Source organism: Cygnus atratus, chromosome 17, assembly GCF_013377495.2.
Source record: "Cygnus atratus isolate AKBS03 ecotype Queensland, Australia chromosome 17, CAtr_DNAZoo_HiC_assembly, whole genome shotgun sequence".
NCBI lineage: Eukaryota > Metazoa > Chordata > Aves > Anseriformes > Anatidae > Cygnus > Cygnus atratus.
The window spans coordinates 1,674,580-1,700,227 of NC_066378.1; the positions used below are offsets into that span (position 1 = coordinate 1,674,580).

The 25,648-nt window shown below is 42.8% G+C and overlaps 1 protein-coding gene across 7 annotated transcripts; it reads right to left on the reverse strand.

Annotated features, from left to right (window-relative positions):
• Positions 1–669: 669 nt before the first annotated feature.
• On the reverse strand, positions 670–25,335 carry HORMAD2 (HORMA domain containing 2). 7 transcript variants are annotated; one of them, XM_035571273.2, is made up of 12 exons: positions 25,247–25,323; positions 24,237–24,381; positions 22,816–22,879; positions 21,778–21,814; positions 20,480–20,500; positions 19,712–19,738; positions 18,274–18,341; positions 15,260–15,411; positions 14,410–14,663; positions 13,462–13,570; positions 12,235–12,299; positions 670–722 (listed from the first exon to the last, which is right to left on the reverse strand). In XM_035571273.2, exons 1-12 carry the CDS (start codon positions 25,295–25,297, stop codon positions 699–701), a joined length of 1,017 nt encoding a protein of 338 aa, XP_035427166.1. In that variant the 5' UTR covers positions 25,298–25,323; the 3' UTR covers positions 670–698. The 7 variants fall into 7 exon arrangements, with proteins under 7 accessions (XP_035427166.1, XP_035427167.1, XP_035427163.1 ...); XM_035571274.2 differs by having other exon boundaries at positions 684–722; positions 13,540–13,570; positions 25,247–25,331; XM_035571270.2 differs by lacking the exon at positions 670–722 and adding an exon at positions 2,848–3,186 and having other exon boundaries at positions 25,247–25,335.
• Positions 25,336–25,648: the final 313 nt, after the last annotated feature.

The window sequence follows — 25,648 nt, forward strand, 5'->3', positions numbered from 1 at the left end:
TCTTGTTAAACGCTATCCCAGAAACAGGGAACGGTTTTCAGAAGCACCGCCAACCTGTTTGCAGCTTGGCAGGTGTAAGGATATCCATATCACGTCTATTAAAAAGCCTACGGTCACGAGGGACAAAAAAGGGTTCCCCTTCTTCACTGATTTTCTGAAAGCCCTGAGAAACATTCACTTTCCCCTTACAGAAGGTTCCCAATATTCTGTTTTTTAAAACGGCCTGTCATCTTAATTGCTGTTTGTATCTTCGGCAGATCAAAGGGAGGATGTCTGTGATTCTTTGTATTACTCATTGTTATATTAACACAAAGATCACATATTCATTTATTTTGCTTTAAGAGGTAACAGTCTCCTTTCACTGCACGCACGTAATTACTGTAAGTATTCAGGGGACTTGCCAAATGATGCACGGGGGGGAGGAGGAGAATCTTTGAAGAAAATTGTTCAAACGTAATTTAGTTCACTAATTGGCAAGGGACCGTTACTAACGAATTGCTTCTGTTTTATGTCAGTAGTGAATCAGGTTGATGATGTGTAACATACATTAAGTCAGTTAACGAGTGTTAACTAGAAATGTGACTGAAACACAAGAAAAAGGTTTTTTTACCTTTAGCTAGCCAAGCAGAATTGCTAATAAATAAAAGGATATGTGTAAGTGGCTTAGATGATTCCAATCTGCAGTGGAAAGACTTTTCTTAGAATCTGATGGTAACCACAAGCTTGTGGGAAAGAAAAATCAGACGCTTACTGTGGCAATTCATCACAAGTTACTTTATTTCTAACCAAGCCTGAAATGAAAATGACTAAAAGTCATTACCGTAAAATAGCTGATTAGAAGCCAATGTGAACTGAGACAGTGAGTCTCTGGCCATAGCTACAAGACCAGGACACCGTCCGGTCAGCTAAGCCGTGGATTTACTCGGCAGCATCTGGGTGCTCCCTCTTGCTGTGCGGTAACACCAGACAGCCTACCTCACTCTCGCTGCGGGCCAGGACACCTTGCATTTTCCAGTGTGCATGAAGCAAGCTGATGGACTAACTTGCTTGAGTTGCCATAAACACGGACACGTTTGTCTTTCTCCTCTATGCACAATACAACAATATAACAAGGCTCCGGGGGCAGGCAGGAGTCAGTGGGCTGAAGAAATACAGAACCGCAACCTCCAGCAGCACGAGGGCAAAGCTGTCAGGTCAAGGCAGGTCCCAAGCTGTAGCTGTGCCATGAAGAACGCAGGCCTCCCGTGGATGTGCAGGCATGAGAGCAAATACCATTACAAAATCTGGGCAGAAGGAAGCTTTCTCGTTTGCTCTGGCATGTGAACAAACTGGCTTATTAGGCCACAGGTGCAAAAGTGAGAACACAGGACTGAAAGTGAGGATAAAATGGAGAACTCTCATGTTCTGCAAGTTTTGTGAAATAGGAATCAAGCCACAAAACCTGCCAGACACTGCTGCAGGCTCACGGACAGTCAGTGGTCTGTCTGCCTTGGGCCGAGTAAGGACAGCTGTGGTATTAGCATTAGGATTGCAATGCGTAACTCAGCTACCTGGAAAAGGAGGTGAATTGAACATTTAGGGGTGCTCACCTTCAGTGTGATCTCTACCCAGACAGTTCTGGTCTGGCCTGCAACTCCTTCAGGTGGCCAGCCAAGTACAAGCACAAGAGAGGTGCATCAATCCCCACCTCCTGGTGGGCTTCTACCCAGTCACAGAGAGGTGATAGTTTCAGCAGGCAGGAAGATCCGCGATGTCTGAAGCCAATCTCAAATGCTGCCGCAGCACAAACCATCCCCACGTTAATGGCAGTGGGGAACCCGGTGTGCCAAGCGATGGCACTGGTGGTCAACATCCTTCTGTCACGTGCCCTGCACACTATGTGTCAGACAGTTGTCAAGTGATCCTCACTCCTTCCCGTGGGGCTGACATACACCACAGAAGAAACACCTTACATCCAAAACCACCGCTGCTCTTCAAGCCCTGTCCCGAAATCTCTTTGTTGCATATCTGTAATGTCAGGGATAATGCTACACTACGAAGTGCCTTACTGTGTTGTATTCTAACGTCTTTATTTCCCCATTCCTGTAAGATTTAAAATCTTCAATCAACACCATGTTGGGAAGAGGGTGCACTAAATTCCCTTCGGTGTTTCGCATTTCAGTATCTCTTTTGTTATGTGCGTAAAGGAATGTAGAGGCTGTTCCATGAACACCTTTTAAAAAACGTTTAAGAGCAATTAGACCATTTTGCTCCACTCCAGTAATAACCTGACAGAGTGTCTGCCAGGCAATCTGCATGCCAGAATACACAGCACCTTTGCTCCAAAGGACACAGAAATTCTTTTATTGCTGTTGCTCTCCTTACCTGTATTTGCCATCATGAGGTACCTTTATAAAAGTTAGGTTTTAAATGTGGTGTATTTCAACACGATTTCTATCACTTAACTAAGCCCCTTGGTACGCGGTAGTTGCTGCTTTAGAAATAAGCTGATAATATAGTCATAGCAACACTACTTGCAGAGTCAGAAAAAAAACCTTCAGCGGCAGCAGAAAATGCGTATAGATTACTTTATCTTTGTATTCAATACAGATTAAAAAAAAAACTTCTTTGAAAAAAAAAATCAGCGCTCCGGAAACAGTAGATAGGAGGAAGCACAATCTAATGAATCATGAGACTTGTTGTTTGCTGGCATTGATACCTCAGAGAGCTCATCCTGAAATAGTGCCATTAATATTGATGACATATTGGCAACGGTCAGCCCAGCCACTGAGGAGCAAATTTAGCCAGTGGTATGTGTGTGGTGTGAGGGAGAACTCGGACAGAAAGAAGCACACGGACGCATTCACATGGAATCATCAATCCTCAACTTTAGAACATCGAACAAGTGCTGTTGGCCCACACTGTCAGGACAGTTATGGCGCTTGCAGTCTCTTTGCAAACCGGTTTGTACTAGACAAACAAATACGCAGAAATACATGCGGTATGTGCAGAGTTAAATATGAGGAGAGAGTAAATGTCTTTACTTGTCAGATGACAACGCAAACTCACACCTTCTAAATGCCCTGTGTGTCAAAACGAACATCATTTCCTGCCTTCCAGAAGCAGCTTCTCTGGTTCACTGACCTTCCTTTTCTTCTTGGGTCCTATTACCTCTTCCTGGCTAAATGCAAGGTTCAGGCAGCTTATCTGTAAGAACCATCAGAAGCAGTGATCATTCTCACGGTACAGGCTCTTGCTAGACAAGTCAAGAAACACAACTTCCAAACCTACAATGTGTTTTCCTGGATCCTCTTGGGTTTATTTACTGTGATCCTGTTCTCCAGAAAAGCCATTAGGCAAGGAATCAAAATGGGAATACTCACTGGAATTGAGACCATAAGGTTTGTGAAAGCAACAGGTTCAGCTTCAGGGAGAGAGAATGTTTCGGCCCCACAGCCAAAAGAAAATACAAGGAACAAGGAGATCTTTGAGAAACACAATAGCTTGTAGGGCAGAAGCCTCTTTTACCATCAGATAATCATAAATGCATGTAACAGAAGAGAGGCACTTATGTCAAATTTGTAGTCACTTGAAACAGCCTTTCAGGACGAGACATACAGTACGTCTATTTGTATACCATGGAATTTCAACTTGAGTTGGTTGCTCTCTGAGTTCAAAGACTACTTGTGAGTTTGTGAAAAATAACTAAGTGAAGCAAGCTTTGCTTCAAAAGGCTTAACTTTCCTCTAGGAAGACACAAGCCTCCCTCAAAAATTGTCCAGAGGCCTACCAATCAAAAGGTTATAAACCACCACTAAATATATGTTACAGTATAAATGGGTCAATGGTCACAGGCAATTCACACAGATCACTGAGAGATGAACAGCCAGAACGACAGTTGAAGTGCTGGCTGTGCCATTTAAGTGACAAACTCACTTGTTATCACTGGACATATTTACATTTTTATAATTATAACATGGAGCTGCAGAGAACAGCCCACCCAGAGAGACAAGGCGCACAGTCAGGCAATGTAGCCTATCTTGCTCTCGCTGGAACTGAGCTGAAGGGACACACCACAGCACACTGCTTCAACTTTGCCTCCAAAAGAAAACTCATTTGGATGAAAGTAAGGTGAATGAAGAGGGAAAAAACAGCTAACCATGTTGCTGCTTCAAAATAAGACTAGTTTACTCCGGTTTCACTAAAAAACAAGAGGAATCCTGTAAGTGAAGCAGGGAAAACACAAGGAGTTAATAAAGAGCTATTCCAGAACATATCCTGGAGACAAGCACAAGGTCTCCAGATTACAAAATGTGGTTATTATAGAATTCCCCACCCACGTCATCAAGGCTTTCTTTCCATCTGACCTTGGTATGAGGCTTTGGTAATCTCTACATAGCAATGGTCTTTCTAATGTGTGAAATGACTCTGACTACGGATTAGCAGCAAAACAGTTTGAAACAACCTCATTTTGCCTCTCTATCATGTTTCAACTTCCCTTCTTCCCTCCTCTTCATTATGAGCAACATGATATTGGCTAATGCACAAAGTACAACTTCCTTTCCATGAAAACAGAAAAGTAGAATCTGCCAAAGTGGGACAGGCAGGTTCTCCCTCATGTCTGACAAAACTTCCAGCGCTGTCCAAGGCATATTTGCTTGAGAAAACACTGATGAGTGGATCTCTGTGTTACAGCTCTGACCTGATATCCAGCTGCTCAAACTGGCATTTTAGGCAGTTATTTACTTTCCTCTCCCTGGCATCGTTTTAACCTGTCTGCTTCCTTTTTTGATGTAAAGGGCCCTGAGGGTGGAAACACTGCATCCAGACACTCTCCAGTGCTAACACAGCTGCAAGTTTTGTACCATGTCCTGCTGGCCAGACAATAAAGCAAAGCAATGATCCCCCGTCTCCAGCCCCCTCGTCACCTGAATAAGGCGGCTCTCCTATTTTAGCCTAAACCGCATAACGAGAATGTCAGCCTGAGCTGGCGCTTTTATTTCCTCTATCGAGGAATGGATGTTCGGCAGCATAAGCAGCTACTTAAGTCAAGTTTTACCCCTTTTTTATTTCTCCTTAATTTTCTGCACGGATGGGATACTTTCAAGGTGGGAGACGCAGGCACAACGAGCAGCTGCAGCTCTCTCTCTGAATGTTTTCCTTCCCTTTACCACAGGCAGAATTGCCACCTAACAGGAACCTGAGATTAGAAAAGTAAAAACAGCCAGGCAAGTCATCAAGTGCTCTAGACAAGCACTATTCATCTACTGAATGAATAAGATGTCAAAAGTGTGAGGTATTTCACTGAAGTCAACATGTCCTGTCCTGCTCCTGCACGGCTACAAGTTCACGTCGGAGCTCAGAGCCACAAACAGACCCCAGGTCCAACTTCCAGGTTCCAACCTTAACCAAACACTCAGGCTTCTTCCCCAGACATGCAACACTAAATGGGATTAAGTCAAATCCTACGTATATTTATTTGACTTTAACCAAGAAGTAAACCTCTTAAACGGTGTGGTGAAAAGCAGGAAATCCCTCCCATTGACTAAACATACAATCGAAGGCTCCAGAAGTTGATCAATTGTATTTTTTTCCCATGTACTGGGATGCATGATTTAGAGAGCTCAGCCTGTACGAATGTTGTTGTCTTACACAACCACTACAAGCCTCAGCTCCTCTGCGGTGTCGAGCCAGGTGCTTGCAGGCCTCCTCTGCGAAGGGACAACGCTGAGTACAGGACGGGGGGACAAGCCCAGATCAGGTAGCAAAGACAGGAAGAGATCTGTGACCTCCTGACTCTCAGTCCACGACGCAGCTCTGGGTCATACCATGAGCACACAGTGAGTGTGAATCTCCTGTGTTTTACAGTAGTGCACTGTGTGTAAAAATGTAGTATTTTGCCACAGATTTTTTTCTGTGAAATTACAGCTAACTTGTGAATCATGCAAGCGTTACTAATTTCTGGCATAAAACTAACAGGACAGCTGCACTTTGTCTGGAGAAGATATCAGGCTAAAAATAGTTAGACTTAGATTAAAGCCTTCCCAAGGCAGACTGGTGGATGGAGCAGAATGAGCAGACTATGGCTACACTGCTATTCTTAGATAGACAAAATCAGGACCTAGTTTCATGCTCTGCAATTTTCAATCCCCAGTGTCCCCGTGTATTCCAGCCAAAAATTCCCAACATAAATTGATGCAAATTTACAGCTCTTCTGGCATGTGTTTTGCTTCCCAAGGCATCCTATGTAGAAAAGCTAGAATAGCGTAAGTGTTCAACTGTGTCCCCTCTTTGTCCCCGGCCTACCCCATGCTGAGGTTTGGCACTTGGTGCATTCTGTGCCCTCAGAAGACTTCCCTTTGTCAGGACATGGAGTGTTTAATGTGGTACCTTGTAACTACCCTAACAAATTCAGAAGCACATGAATATCAAAGGAAGCCCAGTTCCATCAAGCAAGCCAGAAGAATAAGGACTGAGATACAAGACTTAACTGGTGAAATAAGGCAAAACAACCCTCCACTGCCAGGGCAGCAAATAATATCTGCAGGGTACATCTACCACTTTAATCAGAAGTGATTAAAGTGAAACTTTAATCAGAGAGGGCCAATGCCTGATGTATCCTGTGATTTCAGCTGCAGCTAACTCAGTAGCACAGCAAACACTTGCCACTTGCAAAAAGCAAGACCATGGCTCTTTAAATGCAGCCCCTAAAACGTGAGGCATCCCCCCCAGTAAACAGACATTTCTGGTTGAAGGCAATAATTCTCATTCACTCACTGACAGCTGGCTGCTCCATGCCCTCCAAGGACAGTGAAATAAGGGTTCACAATGCACTCTGTGGTCCCCAGTGAAAAGACAAGGAAAGGACACAGAATTGCAGCAAATTCCATTGAAACCTATGGAAAAGCTTTTCTTTACTATGAGGGTGATCAACTGGCACAGGTTGTCCAGAGAGGTCATGGAGTCTCCATCCTTGGAGATGCTCGGATGTGACTGGACAAGGTCCCGGGCAGCCTGCTTTGAGCACGCAGGCTGGTCTAGAGGCTCTCCAGTGGTCCCCTCTGACCTCTGCCATTCTGTGAAGGCGGCACAGAGGTTAAACGGTCGAGGCAGGGCTTGGCACTAATCTCCTATCAGTTTCCAGTAAAGCTAACGCACTGACATCAGTAGAATTAATCCTGATCTTCATCTGTACAAAGTGGAGGAGAATCACACTGGTTAGCGTGCAAGCCAATTTACGCAGGTGGAAGAATGAAAGACGCTCACTGTGGTGCCCCGGTGGAAACTTGCCACATTTCTGTCCCCAGGAAGCCATGCCAAGACATCACTGACTACCACTAGTCCTCTTCATTTTCCATAGCTCACTGTTAAAATCTCTGTCATTCAACGCAATTTCCTTTTTGGAAACTGGAAGTCTCACAGGTCTACTCTGTATCTCACACATCTTATTGCGTTTAAAGGACGAATGAACAGATTTTTGCAGAGTAGGGAAAAAAAGAAAAAACACTTAAAAAATACTCAGTGGGAAAAAAGTGCACCAGTCTCTCTCCTCGTAGCCTCTATCAGGGCCCTCAGTCGTGCTGTAAGTGGCTGTGCTGGCCATTCTGACCGCAGGATCACAATCGGATGTGCTTCCCGAAACCGAAAGGCTTCCCCTTGTGAGATTTACAGCACTGTAACCCAGGAGTTGAAAAGCAATGGACGCTCTTTCTGCCTCTGAGGCTACTACCCAGCTTAGTCCTCACGGGATATTAGATCTGTCCAGCCTTACCCTGTGCAGATTTCTCTAGAGGGCCTGGTTGTTGGCATGTGCATTATGAACCTATCCAAAGGCAGCCAGTGCAGATGCTCCATGGCTTCCCATGGATGTCCCTGGAGTAGCTCTCAGGGAATCTGAGGGCACGTGGGTTGATTCTCCCCCATCTGCGGGGCGACGAGCCTCAGCTCTGAATGAAGAGATCACAAGGAAACTGTTTCCTAAGCAGTTAGGGATAACAGGAATAATTCATGCAAGGGATAAATGGCCCCAGATACATCTAAGGATCTGACATGAATTCAGAGAAGCCAGGAATTTCCTGACCTCCCTGTCTCACTCCCCACAGAGCTAACAGGAAGGAGAAAGGCTAGCTCATCTCTGAATCTTGCTCTCTTCACTGTTTGGGTCTGTGTAGCCTCAGCTGCTTTGGAGGAGAAAATGTTCTGGGAACTTCTCATCAGATACAGTTTGCTTGATAGACAGTTAGAGATAAACCTTTCTTTTTTTCTTTTCTGCAAAAGTTCAAGATAATGACATTGCCACAGAAAAATGCTTTCCTATTGCTCTGCAAATGGCAGACTTCACCCTTCAACTGCTTTCTGTCATGGCAGTTGTAAAAGTGGTTTGCCTGGGAAAAATCAGACAACAAAGGTCTTGATCTTCAAGTTGTTTTTCTGCAACTGGACCCACTTGTGCTGACCTTCACTTTCAGACAGAAGCCACATACAACACCAGAGCTCAGCAACGGCACGAGAATCTCCATCAAGATGACCTGGCACTGGCAAACAGCACAGACACTGCTCACAATGTGTTGGGTGTGAAGGACCACTCACACTGCCTCCCCTTGCTACCACAGTCCCTGACAGAAAGAGGGACGTAGCCCTGAGACTTCTGCATGAGGAGCAGGAGCTGGACAGCCGGGCTACCCTCCGATGCCTAAAACGACACTGTTCTACGACAGTCAGGCAAATGAATCTCTGCCTAGACATCTTTCAGACAGCTCCAGAGCTGATTCACACAGCAGCAGCATGCCTCTGCCAGGCGCTGACTCGCAGCGCAGAGCCCCCTGGGCTATCAGCTATCCAAACCAGTGTGTCCACGCACTTGTGTCCCACAGCAGTCCAGCAGCATGAGCGTGGCCAGTCCGGCAGCATAAGCAGTGTCTGGCCCTAGCTAATGAAGCCAAAAACTCAGGAGGCAGAACTGACTTGGGCTGTACGCGCTGATGCAGCCACACCATTTCCAGCTCTGGCACAGGCTTGGTCTGGGGCGATTCAGGGCTCTGCACGGCTGCTGCACTGTGCAGAGACTGCACTCGAAGGACCACCCCAGAACTTCAGCCCACAGCTTGCTGATGGGAGATGAAAGCCTGCAGAGGCGTCCACATGCTCAGCTTTTACTCATCTTCTAGAACTATTTCATTCCAAATTCATTCCACTTAACATTTTTGCTTATATGACGACAAAAATCAATTTGCAGGACAGGACAATTAAAGGATTCAAGAAGATAAAGGAGTATGCTGAAGTTTTTCAGAAGGTTATCTTACATTCAGCACAGGAACCCATTCCCACCAGCAGATTTCTATACACTAAATCAATGGGCAGCAATTCCCTACTTTGTACAACTCTTCAGATCACAGCTCCTAGAATGCCAGTGGAAACTGGCAAGAAGCATAAAGATAGCACACTGGGACAAATCCTTGGCTGATGCAATCAGAAAAGCTCTCCTAAAGTCAGCAGAGGTAGGCTAATTTACATGCTGGTGTCTAACTCTGGATGATTAAGTACAGAGATGCTTTGCTGGGAAAGGGCAATCTCTCATTTGATCCTAAGTATCATCAATCATTAGACTGCAGATAACGAGCAAGTTGAGTACATGTAAATTTTTCTCCAATCTGAAAACCCCTCTGTCAGAGACTCTCCATGGCCATTATTAAACACCAGTTATAGCTCTAACTGGACAGGAATAGCTTTTTCTCTTTTGGCAGATCTGCATCCTTTGCTTCTCCCATGTCATATAGAAAAAAAATAAGCCTTTAATACTCTAATTCCTGGTTTTCCTGAAAAGCTACAGGTTAGGAAGATAATGAACAATAAACTCTGTCCCAACAGCACAGATCTTATTTTTGATAATCAAGAATCCAGAAGGAATAAAGCAGTTCACCCAGACGAAAAGCAGTAATGTGCTGGTCTTAACTTCCGAAAGCAACTTCTGGTTGTGAGTGCCAGATTTTTGAATTCGGCACTTTCTGATTATCAAATCCTCGTACAGGTACCCAATTCTGGGACCCTCCAAACTGGTTGAGTTAGATTTGAAAATCTCAGCCTCAACATTTAACTTTAGAGAGTCGAGCACTGAAACCCAAGTCCGGTGCTGCTCCACGAACAGCTGAACGAGCTGACGCTGTGCGGCCACCAGAAGGGCGAGGTCTCCTCCCAGGCCCTCTTTTCCCCATTCCTTACTTCCCAGTCTTGCCCGCTCCCTCACGGTAGCACTGGTATGTGAGCAATCGTTAAGTGAGCAGTTCAAGAGGCTCTTTTGGTGGAAACCTAACACTCGTCACGCACTAGCAGTGCGAGTCTAATGGCATATGTCTGCCCAAAATAGGGAGACCTCAACGGCCCAGGCCAAGTTGTTCCTCGAGCACCCTCACGCACCAAGCCGATTGACCTCTGGAATCCAGGAGAAAGCAGTTCCCTGTGGAGACCTCACGCCTCCTCAAACCAGAGAGCTTCTCTGAACACACCTGACAGCTGGAAAATGCTATTAACTGACTGTACTGCAGTCTGGATAGCAACAAGATGTTTGCATTCACACCCCAACAGGACTCCTTCTACCATCTTACCTGTATTTGACCCTGTTAGATAACACCTAACTCTAATTTCCCTAGCTTGTCCTCATTTTTTAAGACAAACCACTCAATAGTTTGGCTTCCTGATACAAGTGGAATACACAATGGTCATTTGTTTTACCCACTTCCCTCAGAAAAGGAGGGAAAGTCCCTCCCATGTGGAAAACAGTGTCAAATTTGTGTTAGCACTGGCTTTACTGTGATGATCTGCACTTTTTAAATAGTGACTTGATTTTATTTTTCCCTAACCTAACTGAAATATTAGCCAACTTCTAAGCTGTGAAGGTTTAAAAAATAGTATCAAAGAATAAAAAAGCTGTCTGCCATGCAGAATTTACCAGGCAGAGGGCTTGGGATTTTTTTATTTTTATTTTTTTAAGTCTTTGGAAGCATTCAATGGATAAAGTGACTCTTCCACTTTTCAGTAACTGTTTCCACCACCTTCAGAAACTCTCACTATTGCTACCGTGTTCTAATGAAATTCACAGAGAGAGGTGTCTGGTGCTCTGATTATAATCATGACAGACCTGAAAGAATGTAAGAGCGTGAATCAGTGGGACAACCATGGGTTACAAACAAAAAAGGCTCCTGTTTTCACAGAGACGACAGAATAAACAATGATCAGAAGGAAACTGGAGGATGTGACAAAAAAAAATGTGGTTAAAGTTTGAAAAATACCAGCCTAGGCACAGAAGTTCATTTCTAAGATCCAGAGTCAAGGCAAATACTTCTGAGATGCCTTTTGAGTGACACATTAAATAGTCGTCTCCAGTTGCTGTCTGGGTTAGACACCCCAGGATTCTTTTCAACAGAAGCAGGGAAATTTTTAGTAGCAATTTCCTACTCTCATTAACTTACCCTGTAAAGATTCATTTTCAGAACATTCAAGCTCACAACATTTTCAACTAATTTGAATGGGAGGAGGATCAAGTGGCAAGTCTGGTGGTATTCAGAGATTTGCTGTGTCACTGAAAAAACTTATGCACAAGCCCAGGAATTCCAGCTCTGATTCTGATTCGGGGTTTGACCTGGACAGTCTCAGGACGGAATTAATTTCAGATAACTTTACATATTTAAAATTACATGTCTGGTCCACCCTACTTCTTTGGATTGCCCCAGTAACCAACGAAAAAGAGATCAGCACCTCCAGGGGATAGATGAGTCTTCCTATCCTAGAAAGGTAGCCAAAAAGGGATAGGATCCAACAGTACCTGTGACTCACACATAAAGACAGTCTGCATGCAAGAAAGCAGAGGTGAAGACTATCTTAGGCAACAGACAAGCACAGTCTTCAGACCTAACACAGGGAGATGATTTCAGAACCCTAATCCAAAAACACACACAGGTAAAACAACCTGGTTGTGACATTTAGTCTGCATGTGTAATTCACAAGTGTCAACTCCAGGAACAGTACAAAAATTCTTATAGTGGATGAATGAAATAAGCTGACCATGGAAAATTTGTTCCTAAATGCTTCCAGTTCATGCTTATACCCCTACGCCATAACACTTTGTAGCTGTACATTTGATACTGTACAATAAATCCATAGAAGTTATTTGACTCTTGTGCCATCCTAGATGACATAATATTCCATGGCAATGAATTCCACATTGCCTGGCATACCATAGAACCACTAAAATTTGCTCACCTGCTGAGAGGCCCTTGAGGAAGGCATTCTGCCCTTTTCTTTTATTTCTGTCTTCTCCTTTCCACCTACAATCCAAACACATCAAAATTAGCTCTCAAGTTGAAAACCCTACACTTGACTGGAAAAAAAAAGCTAAAGCACGAATGAACTGTACTGTACCAAAACTGGTCTGAAATCGTGTAACCTTTGTTCTCAGGCAGTGCCAGCAGTGGCAGTTTATTACTGGAACAGAGATTTCAGACTAGTATCATCTGAATGTGCAACACATTAACTTTCTGCAGCTCCAATCCATGAGGTTGACACTTAAACTCCATTTTTAACCTGGCTTCTTGAGAAAACAAGGCTCTTGCCAGCATATTCTCCATGCAAGTGGTTGTGTTGGATAGGAGCTTGTCCCTTAATTACTAGCTGTTGACCTTATTAGACAGTTTTCATAAAATTTGATGGGAATGTCCCAAAGTGCCTCAGAGCTTCCTGAAAACAGGCAATTAGCTAAAGGAGGAAGATCTTGTAAATATCCCCTTAGTGGAAAAGGTGTCAGAATGAGTTCACTCCTATTAGTCATTGGAGAATCTGCAGGAGAAAGACCTGAAAAGGTAACTTCATAGACAGCCTAGCTTCTTAATTGCACTGCTTGGGGATCTCAGGAATGCTATTTACCATTTTGTCACTAGATGGTATTGTTCCACAGGCTATATTTGAGAGTCTCAAAGGTCAAATGCAGTATGGTATATCAGAAGCTAGGCTTACTGATGTGACAGGATTGTCTCACAGGCTGTATTTGAGAGCCTCAAAGGTCAAATACAGCGTGGTATATTGAAGCTAGGCTTACTGAAGTAACAGAGAAGGCTTTTTTTTTAATATATGTTCACATATGTTTTCGTATGTGAAAGTTATTAGCAAAATCAAACTGTAACAGCTAAAGGAAAAGAGCCTTGGTGAAATGTAGATACCATAACAGTATTAATGAACTTTGCGTTTCCTCCATATCTGAAAAAAACTGCTGAGATAAAGAAGTGGAAAGATATTGATAAAAAATTGAATGCTTCTGTTAACAAACCAAGCATACAAAACTGGCCTTTTGTTATAGTTCAATCTGATCTGATACAAAATTGATTTAGCCTGGCAAACTGATCATCCCTTTCAAAGGAGGTGAGAAAATCTGCACATTATCCTAGGATGCAGTTCTGTGCACAAGCTCCTTCAGTTTTGAAGCTGAACCTCTACCTGTATCTTCAAGGCAAAAAGAAGATGCTTCAGTTCTCCAGCCTGGATGGGTATCATTTTTGTCCTTTTCAGGCTCACCTGAATCTGCTCTGACAGGGAGAGGATCGTCCTGCAATGCAAATGACGCTTTGTCTTAATAGCATAACTTAAAAAAATATGCCCAGGTGGTACATCCATAAACTCAGCACTAACAGAGAGGGATTTTCAAAACTCCTCAGCCACCTGGCATCCCTACTCCCAAGCCTACAGGTCTTTCAGAAGAGAAATTTGCTGAGAAAAGACAGAAAATTCTGACCTAAATAGCTTCCTGTTGTCAGGTGCTGGTTATGTTTTGTTGCCTAGCACTGACCACCTGCATGAAATTGTCAAGTCTGAGCTACGGCTGCAGGCTGCCCCTTCTGCTATTTTGGAGAGAGGCACCACCAGAGGACCATTCATTCAACCCTAACTTGTTGTCTAAGGAAATTATCTGAACTGCCTGGTAAAGGTGCCGCCTTCTCCACTAAGCCCAGAGGAGGCCCCAGAGAAATTAGACACAGTACCCAACTTTTAGATGGCTAGGGGTAGTGGAAGGAATCTCACCTAACGACACTGCGGAAAATGCCTTAGGCTTGAGAAACACCAAGTGGAAATGCCAAAGTCTGCAATTTTCCCCAGTTTGTGCATGTCTGTGTATAAACATGTAAGTGTGTGTGTGTGTTGTGTCTCTCTCCGTATAATCGCTGCCCTCTTCTGGGAGAACATATTACACTCAGTAAGCCAATGGATACGCTCGAAAGAAGATTGCATTATGCCTATGGATTTTCCAGTCCAGCTCAATCCTCTGCAGTGCTGCTGCCCTACACGAGCTTATTAAACTAGGATTCTGAGCAAACGTTTCTTTTAAGGAGAGTTTTGCTAGATAAACTCCATTCCTCCAGTGACAACTGAATAGAGTTATTTCTATACCTTGGCGCTCCCCTCCTCTTCCTCTTCATCATAGTCTAACCCTTGATGGGAGATCTTAGTAGGGCCATTCTTCTGGATCAGGTTGCTTTCAACTCTCCCCATTCTTTTGTTTTCAGTCGTTACTTTCACTTTCATGGTGTGGAACCCAGTGGAGACTGACCCTACTTTCAGGTTGACGGGATCACCATCAAACAACAGGTCCGCAGGGCTGACTTCTTCCTTAAAGCCAGGCGGCTGGTAATCGTTAGGAGTTACTACAGAGGGAGGAAGAACCCACTGTTGACAGAGAAACCAAGTTCCATTTCTCTTTAATCTGCTCTATAAAAGACAAATATCTACCAGCCTCAAGAAACAATACCAGCTACTAAAAATATTCTGTGGTTTGTTTTTTGTTTTGTTTTGTTGAGGGAAGAAGGGAAAGAATTCAAAGGAAAAAAATGGACTGAGCAAATGTTATCCGGGGGCTCAAAGAAATAGTAACTTTAGACTGCTGAGATACCATTAATGAGCTCAACTTTCTGGAGTAGAACCCAGCAAACATAGGATGCCCGTTCCTTAAAAAAAGCAGTGAAGGAGAGGGTTGTCTCCATTTCACACTGCATGGCTATATATTTCTTACATGGATGTTCAACCCCTTCTTACAAAGCATCTGACATCCCAGTGTGTCAGAAGGCTTTATTATCTTTTACACAATTTCTCACTGGTGCAAACTCTCTATCAGCTAATAGATTTTACTAGTTTACTACCCTTTCACCTTTCTAAGCTTTATTGATTTTATGGGACGCACGGTTATCGCAGAAACTGATGGAAAGGGAAGTTCTCCCTACAGCATGTGTTGTTCTCTACCTACCTTCATTGTAATAGAAGAGTTTCATGGTCAGGGTAATGTCACTGGGAAGTGGGCCAAGGTTTTGCATTAACAGGTACAGCTTACGGATCAGCAGACTGCTGGCTTGTTTAATGTCCTCGCTGCACACCCCATTCACAAAGTTCATTTTGTTGCTACAATGGAAAGAAGAATAACAGAGCTGTTTTCCTCAGTCATGAATATTCAAGATCTAATTACAAATACAGTGCACCCACTGACTTGTCTCAAACCACCAGCAACAAAGCTACAATGCCTTTATGTAATTTCCAGATAAATAGGGAAGTGAAACAGACTCCAGGGATGGGGTGGCATCAGCAAAACAACAGTTCTAAATGAAGAGGCATGGCATTTACATTTGAAAAGACTTTGTAGCTGGGGCAATGGACCCCATTATACAAATGTCATGACTCACTTGTTTGAACATGATTAAATTGGATCAAAGGACCATAAAACAAGTGCCTTTCACCTAAGCAATTTCAGGAATGAGAGGAATGAGGTGAGAATCCCATATAAAGCCGATTCATCACAGTGGCTATTTTCAAGTCCATTTTGCATTTTGAAGAGAAGTGAATTGCATGTTCTCACTTCAATTCCATGTAAGAAAAACCAGCTTGGAAGCACATTTTTCAAAAGTGACTAAGGGGCATTCCTCTCACCTCCTTCACCCACCCAAATGTCAGCTGGCTAGTCTAAGCAAGCAGTCTAGACTGAGATAAACGTATAACAGAAGTGGGATGAATTTCCCTCTGGAGGAGTTTGTTTCTCTTGACTACCGAGGTAGATGAGATGAACAGCTGAAATCAGACAGTTGAAGGTGGACTGGATGAATCACTAAGTCACTAAGGAACCTAAGCATCCTTAACTTTCACTGAAAAGAAGCTTTAAAAAAAGGAGCTCCTACATTACAAAATTATGTCCTTGTTAGACCACTGGCAGGTGGACAATACTATAGACTGGATGGAATCTAACAAAATCATCACAAATTGCTTCAAAAGCAGTACGTAACGTAAGACAGCAGGGAGAATCCCAGGGCCGAATATGACTGATTAAATCACTCGAAGGCATAGCTTCATTAAGACTGACTTCCCCTTCCAGCTGAAACTTTCAGGCTCATTATGAAAACTGAGTGGCTGTTGAACAGCTTGTATTCCCAAGGGTATGTATGTTTGGTAGGCTCCAAGCTGCCAACAACAAAACTGATGCCGAGCACGCATCACATGAAATCTTGTATGTTCTGAAATGTACCAGCGAGAGGGCAAATGCTGGCAACACCTAGGGTGGAATAACAAGAAGCCACAATTTTCCTTCCGCATCATCTTTACAAGTCTTGGGATTAGCAGAATAGAAATGGCAGGGGGAAGTATGTATACAAACAAAGATACATCTTTCATAGGAATTAACAGGTCAAGTACTGGTTCAATATAGGAATAACACTGTGGATTTGATGCAGGAACGTGCCAACAGGTAGAAGCTGAGGAACTGAACCTCTCTGAAGGATGGGATCCATGGTGAGGAACTCTTCCAAAAATCAATACAAATTAGTCAGAGATTATCTAGGACAAAGTTTCTCCTTACCACTCAGATACAAGGACACAGACATAAAGCATCCCTCATGGAATGATTAACTCCAAGTTTGCACATGACAATAAATCTTGCAGGTGTACAGAAGCAGTTTTATCAATTGAAGGAGCTGACAGCAAAGATGACAATACTCTGATCAATGCCAGCATGTCAGTTTACTAACAACTGCAGGTACATGCATGATCCCACAGCAGAAGTGTCAGTTACTGGGGGAACAGACCACAGCTAAGGAATCTGGTGCCACGAGCATTCAAACAGTGTGGTAAAGAGATTTCAAAGAAGCTGATATAAACAGAACAGCAAGATTACTTAGCCACTTCTTGGCCAGTACTATGGACATCAGGGGATACTGAGTTCCATTTGGAGACTGCTGTTATTTCTAGGAACAAGTGACTGATCTGAGTAAGGCTGACGAAAAAAAATCAAAGTACTCAAGAGCCATCTAATATCTTTCATATCCCAAGAGACAGCTCTCCTCTTCAATGTAGTAAGGACAATCAACAGCAGCTTTAAGGCAGTATCAGAGGATACAGTCAACACGGCACTCCAGATTCAGACATGGTTCAGATTTGCCCAACAGAAAATCATTTTGCCATGTATGACAAATGATTTGGATGTGTTTAGAGAAAGACTGGTAAATGGCACACTTCGGGAGTGTTATGGAGGAGTCTCCTGAGGAGCATAAAAGACAGCAGAGCTCTCTCGCTACAAAGGCAGGTTCTGAGGCCCAAAAGTCCATCTTGTACCAATGGTAATTAGAGAGGAAATCTAAAAACTGGCTAATTAATTTTCTTTGTTCTGGTTGTAGCTAATTGCCTTTGATAGTACTTAGTTTAAGCTGAACAGGACTATGCCCTACTAGACACAGTGCTGAAAAGACGCAAAAAGCTGCTGCTTCCTGCTCCAAGATTTGCAGCATCAGCGCAGGCATGATCAGCGAAAGACCTCCCAGGTCACCCTCACAAGGCTGCTCAAGCAGAATATATGCATGCAAATGCCCAAGGAAAAAAATATTGGGTGTGGGATCTTCATAAAAGGAATCAAACCTGGAAAAGCTTCACTGGAAAGCACAACACTCTCCTGTGAAACTGGAAAACCACTTTTTATTAGTTGAGATGGTAGCGAGCTCAACAACTATGCTGATTTCTGCATCGCTGCGCTGACAAGGTGCAATTTCTATCAATTGCCTTTAATTCAGCTCTGGTGCACTTTAAGTGCTCTGTGCTTTGTAACAGCTTTTCTGCTCATCAGCTTGGAAGTTCATATCCTGGAGGTGAGTATCCTCAACTCTGACGGTATTTACAGCTGCTTAGCGACTCAGACATGCTATAATCATAAAGGGCAGTTTCTTCTCATGGCTTCAGGAACACAGAGTTTTCATAATGTAATTCTGAGAAATAAAACCAAACCACTACCTGATGATGTCCATCTGGGGCGCCTCCTTTTTGTACTTGAATTTGAATTGATACAGTTCAGTCACTGTCTAGAGATTTACCAAGAGCATGAAAAGAAGAAACAGGTCTCTTTCAATAACAAGTGTAAAGATGTGTATTGAACTTAACAACTTTATGTCAGAACACAGCACTAATTTAATGACATGATTACAGCTTTAACTCTATTATCGCTTGCATTGGCAAGTTTTCTTAACGACCATAACTTACCTAGCACTGAAAGAATCGCAAAAAGCTGCAAACTTCCTGCCTCCTCCTTCCACTTCCTCTGTGGGCCTGACTCCCCAGCCTAAACCTCTGAGGCATCAAGGCCAGCCAACTGCCACAATGTGCTGATGTCCTCCCTTACTAAAAGGAAAGATGTGAGGCTTCCACAGTGATGCAGTGCCACAAGGAAATCTGGCCCAGAGTTCTGTACACAGGCAAGGACCTGAAGGGCTGTTCCTACTACTAAATAGAAACAGTATCACATAGACAAAGTTCAGAAATTGCTGAACTTCAGGGGTCTCAGAATTTTGTGAGGGAGATAAAAAAAAATCTAGATGATTTTCCATTTAAGAAGATTTGCTACAGTTTTAGATAAGAATACTAGGAAGAACAAACTACTTCAACACAAGAAAGAGGATCTACTGTCATCCAATCTCATGCCTACGGTTCACTTTTTTTCAAAGGCAGTAAGGTTGATTGGGAGGAGCTCAGTTGAACTCTTAACTCTGAGCCTTCCTTACAAATCCCAGCCTTTAGCCTTGGTTATGGCTAATCCTTGCTTCCTCCCCAGATGCTGTGAGGCAATGCAGCAGAACTGTAATTAGGTAAGAGTGTTCTGCAGCCATTCCCTGCGACTACTCTGTGGAGACAGAATGGATGCAGAACCTCACCTATATATTGCACTACCGAGCCTGTCACTGCAGGCTAGATGTAGACAAAACAGCAGAGATGGCAACGCACCAGAGAACACAGAAAGGATAAGCACACACAGTATGTAACACATACACCCCAGGTCTCGGGCAATTCATAACTTCTATCCTAAACTCTCTGCATGAAAAAACAGCTCCCTTTTCAACACTGCTGTTAAAAAGATGATAATAGAATAAAAGAACGATTTTGAACTTCCCATTTCTTCCCTCTGGGAAGAAAAACAAAATCAGGAACATGCCCATTAGTTGCCTGTTAACATCCCTGCCTGAGGCCCTAGATGGGCCCACAGCCTAGTGCCCGGTAGGAGTGTTTGATCACAATCCAGCTCACTGAGCTGTCATTCTTGAGTGAAAGCAGAAGAAGAGAAACCAGGTCACCAGGCAGCTATGTCAGGGTAGAACATAAGCCAAAAGTCCATTCTGAATAAAAATCTACTCACCCATGCCTTCGGTTGCCTCAAAGATTAATTAAGACTCTTTCTTACCTCCGGTTCCTTGGGATTGGTGTAAATCTGTTGTAAAAAAGCACAGTGAGCGCATTCTCCCCTTGGATGAGATGAACCAGTGAAAAGTGACTATAAACAATGATATTTTCAAATTACAGCAGAGATTGTACTATCTGTAACATGGGATCAGAGAAAGGAATGGCTGAGAAACAGCCTTCCTCTATCAGCAGTCAATACTTACCACTTCAAAGACAGGTAGAAGACACTCATCTGTGTAACTGGGGAGGAATGAGGCTAATTCCCATTCCAACCCTCACAGGTAACTATTGATGCCTGAGATGTAAATGCTCAAATTATGCACAGAATAGGCGCATAAAATAGCTACTGCTGCTTTACAAAGGACCAGGGCAAAAGACTCCGAGCATAGCTGCTAGTGTGTGGTTTCATTGGTATCAGGTTAATAAAGAGGACTCCTATGTAGAGGGAAATGGAGGAGACACAGCAGCTTCCTTCTTCCGAGGATGGAGGCAAGAGTTTGCAGGAAGCAACGATATGAAGCTCACAAAAGTGCTTCTTGGACTTTAAGGATTCATGTCAGGCCCCAGCGTCAGAATTCTGACATACTGAGAAAATGTTCCCACGCAGCCTAGGAAGTTCATATTTACCATATTTAAGAAAGGTCGCCACTCTATTAAAAACCACACATATTTTGACTTCCCCTTAAAAAAATGGTTTGACACAACCTTGACTCCAAATCTCTGTCAAGCACGGTAGGGGAAGAAAAATGCCTTGCATCCATTTACTTACTGCTAGGACAGCGATATGCAACTAAGGAGAGAGAAAAAAAGAGAAAACAGATCACAAAGTCAAAATCTAACCTTAATGGGCAAGCAAAAAAAACACATTTCAAAATCGAACTGCCTACATAAAGCAAATATGAACATTCAATAAACTGAGTCAAAAATCGTTATATGGATTCTTCATAGCACAGCATCAGCAACACCTAGTGGCCAGTTTACTTGGTCTCACATACAGTTTCCCAAAGAAAACATTTGCATGCTCAGACTTCCCTTTTAGGACTCTTTCTAAACAAATCTTCAGAGGCTATGCCAACTTAAAACTCTTTTACAATAGCACCTATCCCTACTGAAGATTAGTATTTACTCTCTGGTAAGAAACTGACCAAAGGTATTTGACTTACGCTGTAGCAAGAAACTGTACATGGGACTACTCTTGAAAACAATCTTAGAGCATCTGTTAAATATCTCTGTTTTTCCCTAAATCCATAAATACCAGAGGACTAAATTCCTCCTAGAACTGTCAGCAAGCAATAAACTGAGTTCACAACATTTTGAACTACCATACACACGAGACTGATTTTTAAGAGCCCATCCGATCAGCAGTGCTGAAACTAACACCACTTCATCTGATCTAGATGAGAGTCAGTTTGACGAACAGCGCTGACAGAGATGATGACAATTGGTGCTTTTTCCTGTACAGAGCATTTTTGTGTGAGAATCAGCAAGGAATATGATTACTTACTAGCTGATTTTGTCCTGACACCAGTTAAACACATTACTTGATGAATTACTCTACAAAAAAAGGAATCAAGTCTGAACCCAAGACAGAAAGGTAAGATAGTTAGAGAAGATGGGAAGAAGGGCAAAGACTTGAGGAAAGAGACAATGGAAAGCAGAAGCATGAAATAACCCTCCTCAAGAAAACAGGCATGGAGATGAAAACCTGCAAGTTCTGACTGGCAGTGTCTCCATCCAGACATTGACGAATGCAAATGTAGAACACGGAACTAAGAGGAATCCCTTTCAGGCTGAAAATTATTTCACACACCATGTATAGGCAAGTCCAGGGAGCAGCAGCAGTCAGTATTTGGGCTCCAGGAATAAACTCCCAAATCTCAGGGAGATATATTCTCATATACGCTCATATATTCTCAGGGCAGGGTCTTCTCCCTACCCCACAGCTGTGAATGTGTGTTGTGTGCACATAAAATCAGTACAAAAATATAGAGCAGGAATAGAAAGAGAGTTTTGTCCACACTTTATGAAAAAAATAGAAAAGTCCATTAAAAACACGAAAGAACTTACATACTGCCTCTCCAAAGCATCAAAACAACCTTGAATCCTGCCGGGGAAAAATATTTTAATACTAACCAGCAATGTTTATCATGTAATCTGTAAACATACACTCATCAGATACAGTTTAAAGTGCGTATATTCTGGAATTAAGACAACACAGCTAGTAACGTTTTGGTCTCGTAAAGTCCTTTCCAGGTCAATCATCAGAAAGGCCACATCTTCCCCTCTACATTTGTTCATTGTTTATATAATCTAGGGCCAGTCAGCCTAGAGCCCACTTCAGTCCTGACAGTGACAAGGACCTGAAGCCTGGCTCTAAGTGGCTCTCAGCTCAGTGCTGTTTTGGCTCCCCCAGACTGCGCTCCAGCAGCTCTTTTCCCAATGGCTGCATACAGAGTTTGGCTGAAACTTCGCTCTGAACGCAGCCTGACATGTCTGGTCTTGTAAATTTTTGCTATCTGATGCATAGTTTACAGCTAAGGACTTTCTCAAAGCAGTAAATATTACTTGAGGTAGCAATGGTCCTTGAGTCTTTGCAGCTGCCTATCTCCTTAGCAAATCAAAGTCAGACTCTCTGCTTGCTGAGAACATGCTAATTCTGAAAGGCATCCTAAATAACACACAAGACAGCCATAAGGTACTTAGACACACAATATCCAGGGAGATAAAATACAGTACATACTTAAAAGAATCTACAAGAATCACTATAAAAGTGAAACTGGAAAATATTTTTTTTTTAAAAAAAGAATCAGTCCTGTGATTTTCTTTACTCTCTCTGCCTACCTATGCTGCCTCTGTGCTCTGGGGCCTGACCATGACCTCACTCAAGTTAACACAAGAGACCTTGAACTCACATGATCTGCTAAGCTAATTCTGTCTTGCTTACGTACAGGGCCAAGCACACACCGCAGCAGTGGGAGTTGCACTGGCATATCCAATAGCACTACTGGGCACAGTATTTTCAAACACAGGAAGAAGAAGAATGTGAGGGGTAGATGTCTTGCTATTCAGCACAATCTTGTCTTAGTTTCGCTGTTACTCACTTACCACTTGACTATCTGAAATGATCCCAGACAGCTTTTATCTTCTCGGAGAATTTTTAGACAGAGGTCTGCAAAACCAGATTTAGCACATAGTTACCATCCTTATCACAGCTATTGGGCAAACACTGAAACCAAACCAGTCATCCTCCCTTTTTTGGATAAAACACTATCTGGAGGTCCTTCCTGAGCGGAAATGTTGGTTTTCCACTGAGTCCCAGGTGGGCTGACACAAGCTTATTGCTGCATTTTCAAATGTCAAAGACTTTCCTCAGATGATCTGGACTCTGCCAGAAAAAAGTGCTAGAGTTATGGCTTAATTTCAAAAAACCTACAGCTTCCGTTGCCCCCTTCCTCCCTTCTTCATTCCCATCTATTCTGGCACTTCCAAACAACACCTTCACATCTGCATTCAGACTGCACCAACATCTGAATGAGATAAATGACTATACATAGAATAAACTGCTTCTGTTAAGTTTTTCCACGCAGTTCCTTCTGCCACTGGTTTCAGGCATTACAAATGGCAAGAGGAAACCCATCCTGCAAATGAGGAGGTGAATTAATAACACCTTAGGAGTCAACCAAAGAGCACTTAAAGGCATAAGCAGGCCAGATGTCAGCATTTTTGATCAAAAAGGCACTTGAAAGACCTGACATTCGATTAGAAAGACTAGTGGCTTTTCGGGGCTTGGTGATCAAAAGACAATTTGGGATTTCCTGTGCCCTCAACCAAGTCCACATGTGACCATGTTTCAGGATAAATACCTGCCTAGGTGAAAACATGGAGATGGATTGGAATACAAAGAAACATTTTAGACCTGCTAACACATCTTGAATGAACAAAAAGAGGATGATGAATCAAAGCATCATTAATTCTTGTGATCCTATGACAAGTCTTACAGTAACGTCCTTCTTCTTTAAAGGTCTGACTGTGGTTAGTTTGCTAGTTCTGACCAAACGCATGTGGTTATGTGAGCTAGTCAATTTTTACAGGAAAAAAAAAATAACAAAACCAATTCTACTTTCTATCTCACAAAGAAAGCTGAAAATTTGAAACCCAAGGGCTCAGAAATCCACAGGAAAATAACACACACCAATCAGAGCTAATTTTTAAATACTTACTGATTCTTAAGTCAAGCTCCTGACTCTGGGGACTGACTCACATGGCTGGCAACACCAAGGAAAAATTATAAACCAAAAGAGACATGAACAGGAAAGCCATGTGTTGCTAATAGCTCTACCTCGTCTTCTATACTCTATCTGATGCAGAAGCATTGTCTGCATCAAGACCTGAGAAAGCATGCTAGCTGTATTCCTAATGAACTAAACTCATACATATATGAGCAGCTAGAAGCTAATCTGCAGAGTAGATTATTGCTAAAATACAGCAAGTATGAATAAGAATGCAGCACAAACTGGAAGTGTTACCATCTAAATAGCGAGTTCCGTAAGAACTCTCTGGGAACAGCCCTCTCAGGTATGTTATACAGGAGACAGAGATGGCCAGAAGTCTCTTCACCAGCACCACAGACTGCTGCTCAGTATCAATTTTGTTGGGGAACAACACTGATTCCTGAAAAAGAAGGGTGAAGTTAAAAGTAGAGCTGTTTTATATTTAGAAATGACTCTCCACAGGTAGAAAGAAAGGGTAACTTAAAAAGGTAATTTTAACAATTCCCTGGTCTTCATATTACACAGAGAGGGATTCACGCCAAACTAAGTGTGATTAAATATTTCAAGGAATGTTATCAATCGATCTGATGTGATTTACCCAGATGCAGCCTAGACTGCACTGGTCATTACCCTCCTCTATCACAGCTGAACATTCCCACCCCCTCTACCGTACCAATGCAGACACTTAGCAGACAACCACCCCTTAAATACAAAAGTGTATATAGTTTTCTGCCAGCTCTGCTCTACAGAGTTAATAGTGGAGTCAAGCAAGTGCCTGTGCTGGTGTGTTGTTTACTGCTGTACCAAAGTTCAGTGCCTGCCACAGCTTTTTTTGAGACGTGACAGCAGACCAAGCCTGTCAACACTGTAGGCAGACCTAGTTTTCAGAGTGATTTTAACACAGAGATGTAAACATGTCTAAGATTGGAGCTAATGTAAATACTAAGCACTGCATGACTTAAACATTGAAAATCCCAGTGGAAAGTATACTAAATTTAGTTCCTCTATTAGGTCATTGCTTTACTTCCTGCTAATAAAGTCCTGTACACACCTAATGAGCCTTTATTTATTTAGTCAAATATGCTGTATCCATATACCCCATGCTGTATCTTCCTGGACTCATAAAATTGAAAATACCTGCTTTTTAATTAAACTGTGAACAACATAGCCAGCAGAAAGTGTTCCCAGCTCACAGGGTACAGATATGTCAGGCCCCAAAACTGAGAGGTAAAATTGCCAGCAGCATCCCATTTCAAGGTTTTTACCTTAGAAGACTTCTTTTGTCTAGTGTGTAAAAGCTGACAAGTGGCCATCATGTATTTCAAAGACCTGTCTTCCACTTGCAATCAAAAACCTGAAAAAAAGCAGACACGAGACACCTGGAAAATACACCATCATTACAACTCCTCATCTTCCTTAAAGTAGGAACCAGATTCTTCAGCCAGATTCGTTATAAAAACTAATTGCCAGCTAAAGCAAAGCAAACCATAGATACACTATGGCACTGTCTGGAAGTCTGCAGAATGGAAAAACTCTCTATTCACTGGTAAATGATCAATAGTATTTGAAATTCAGGGCATAAGTGTACTTGATGCCAGCTACTGCCCTTTTAAATTCCATTTTTCATATTCCAAGCCACAATGTTAATTCCTACAACCATGAAAAAG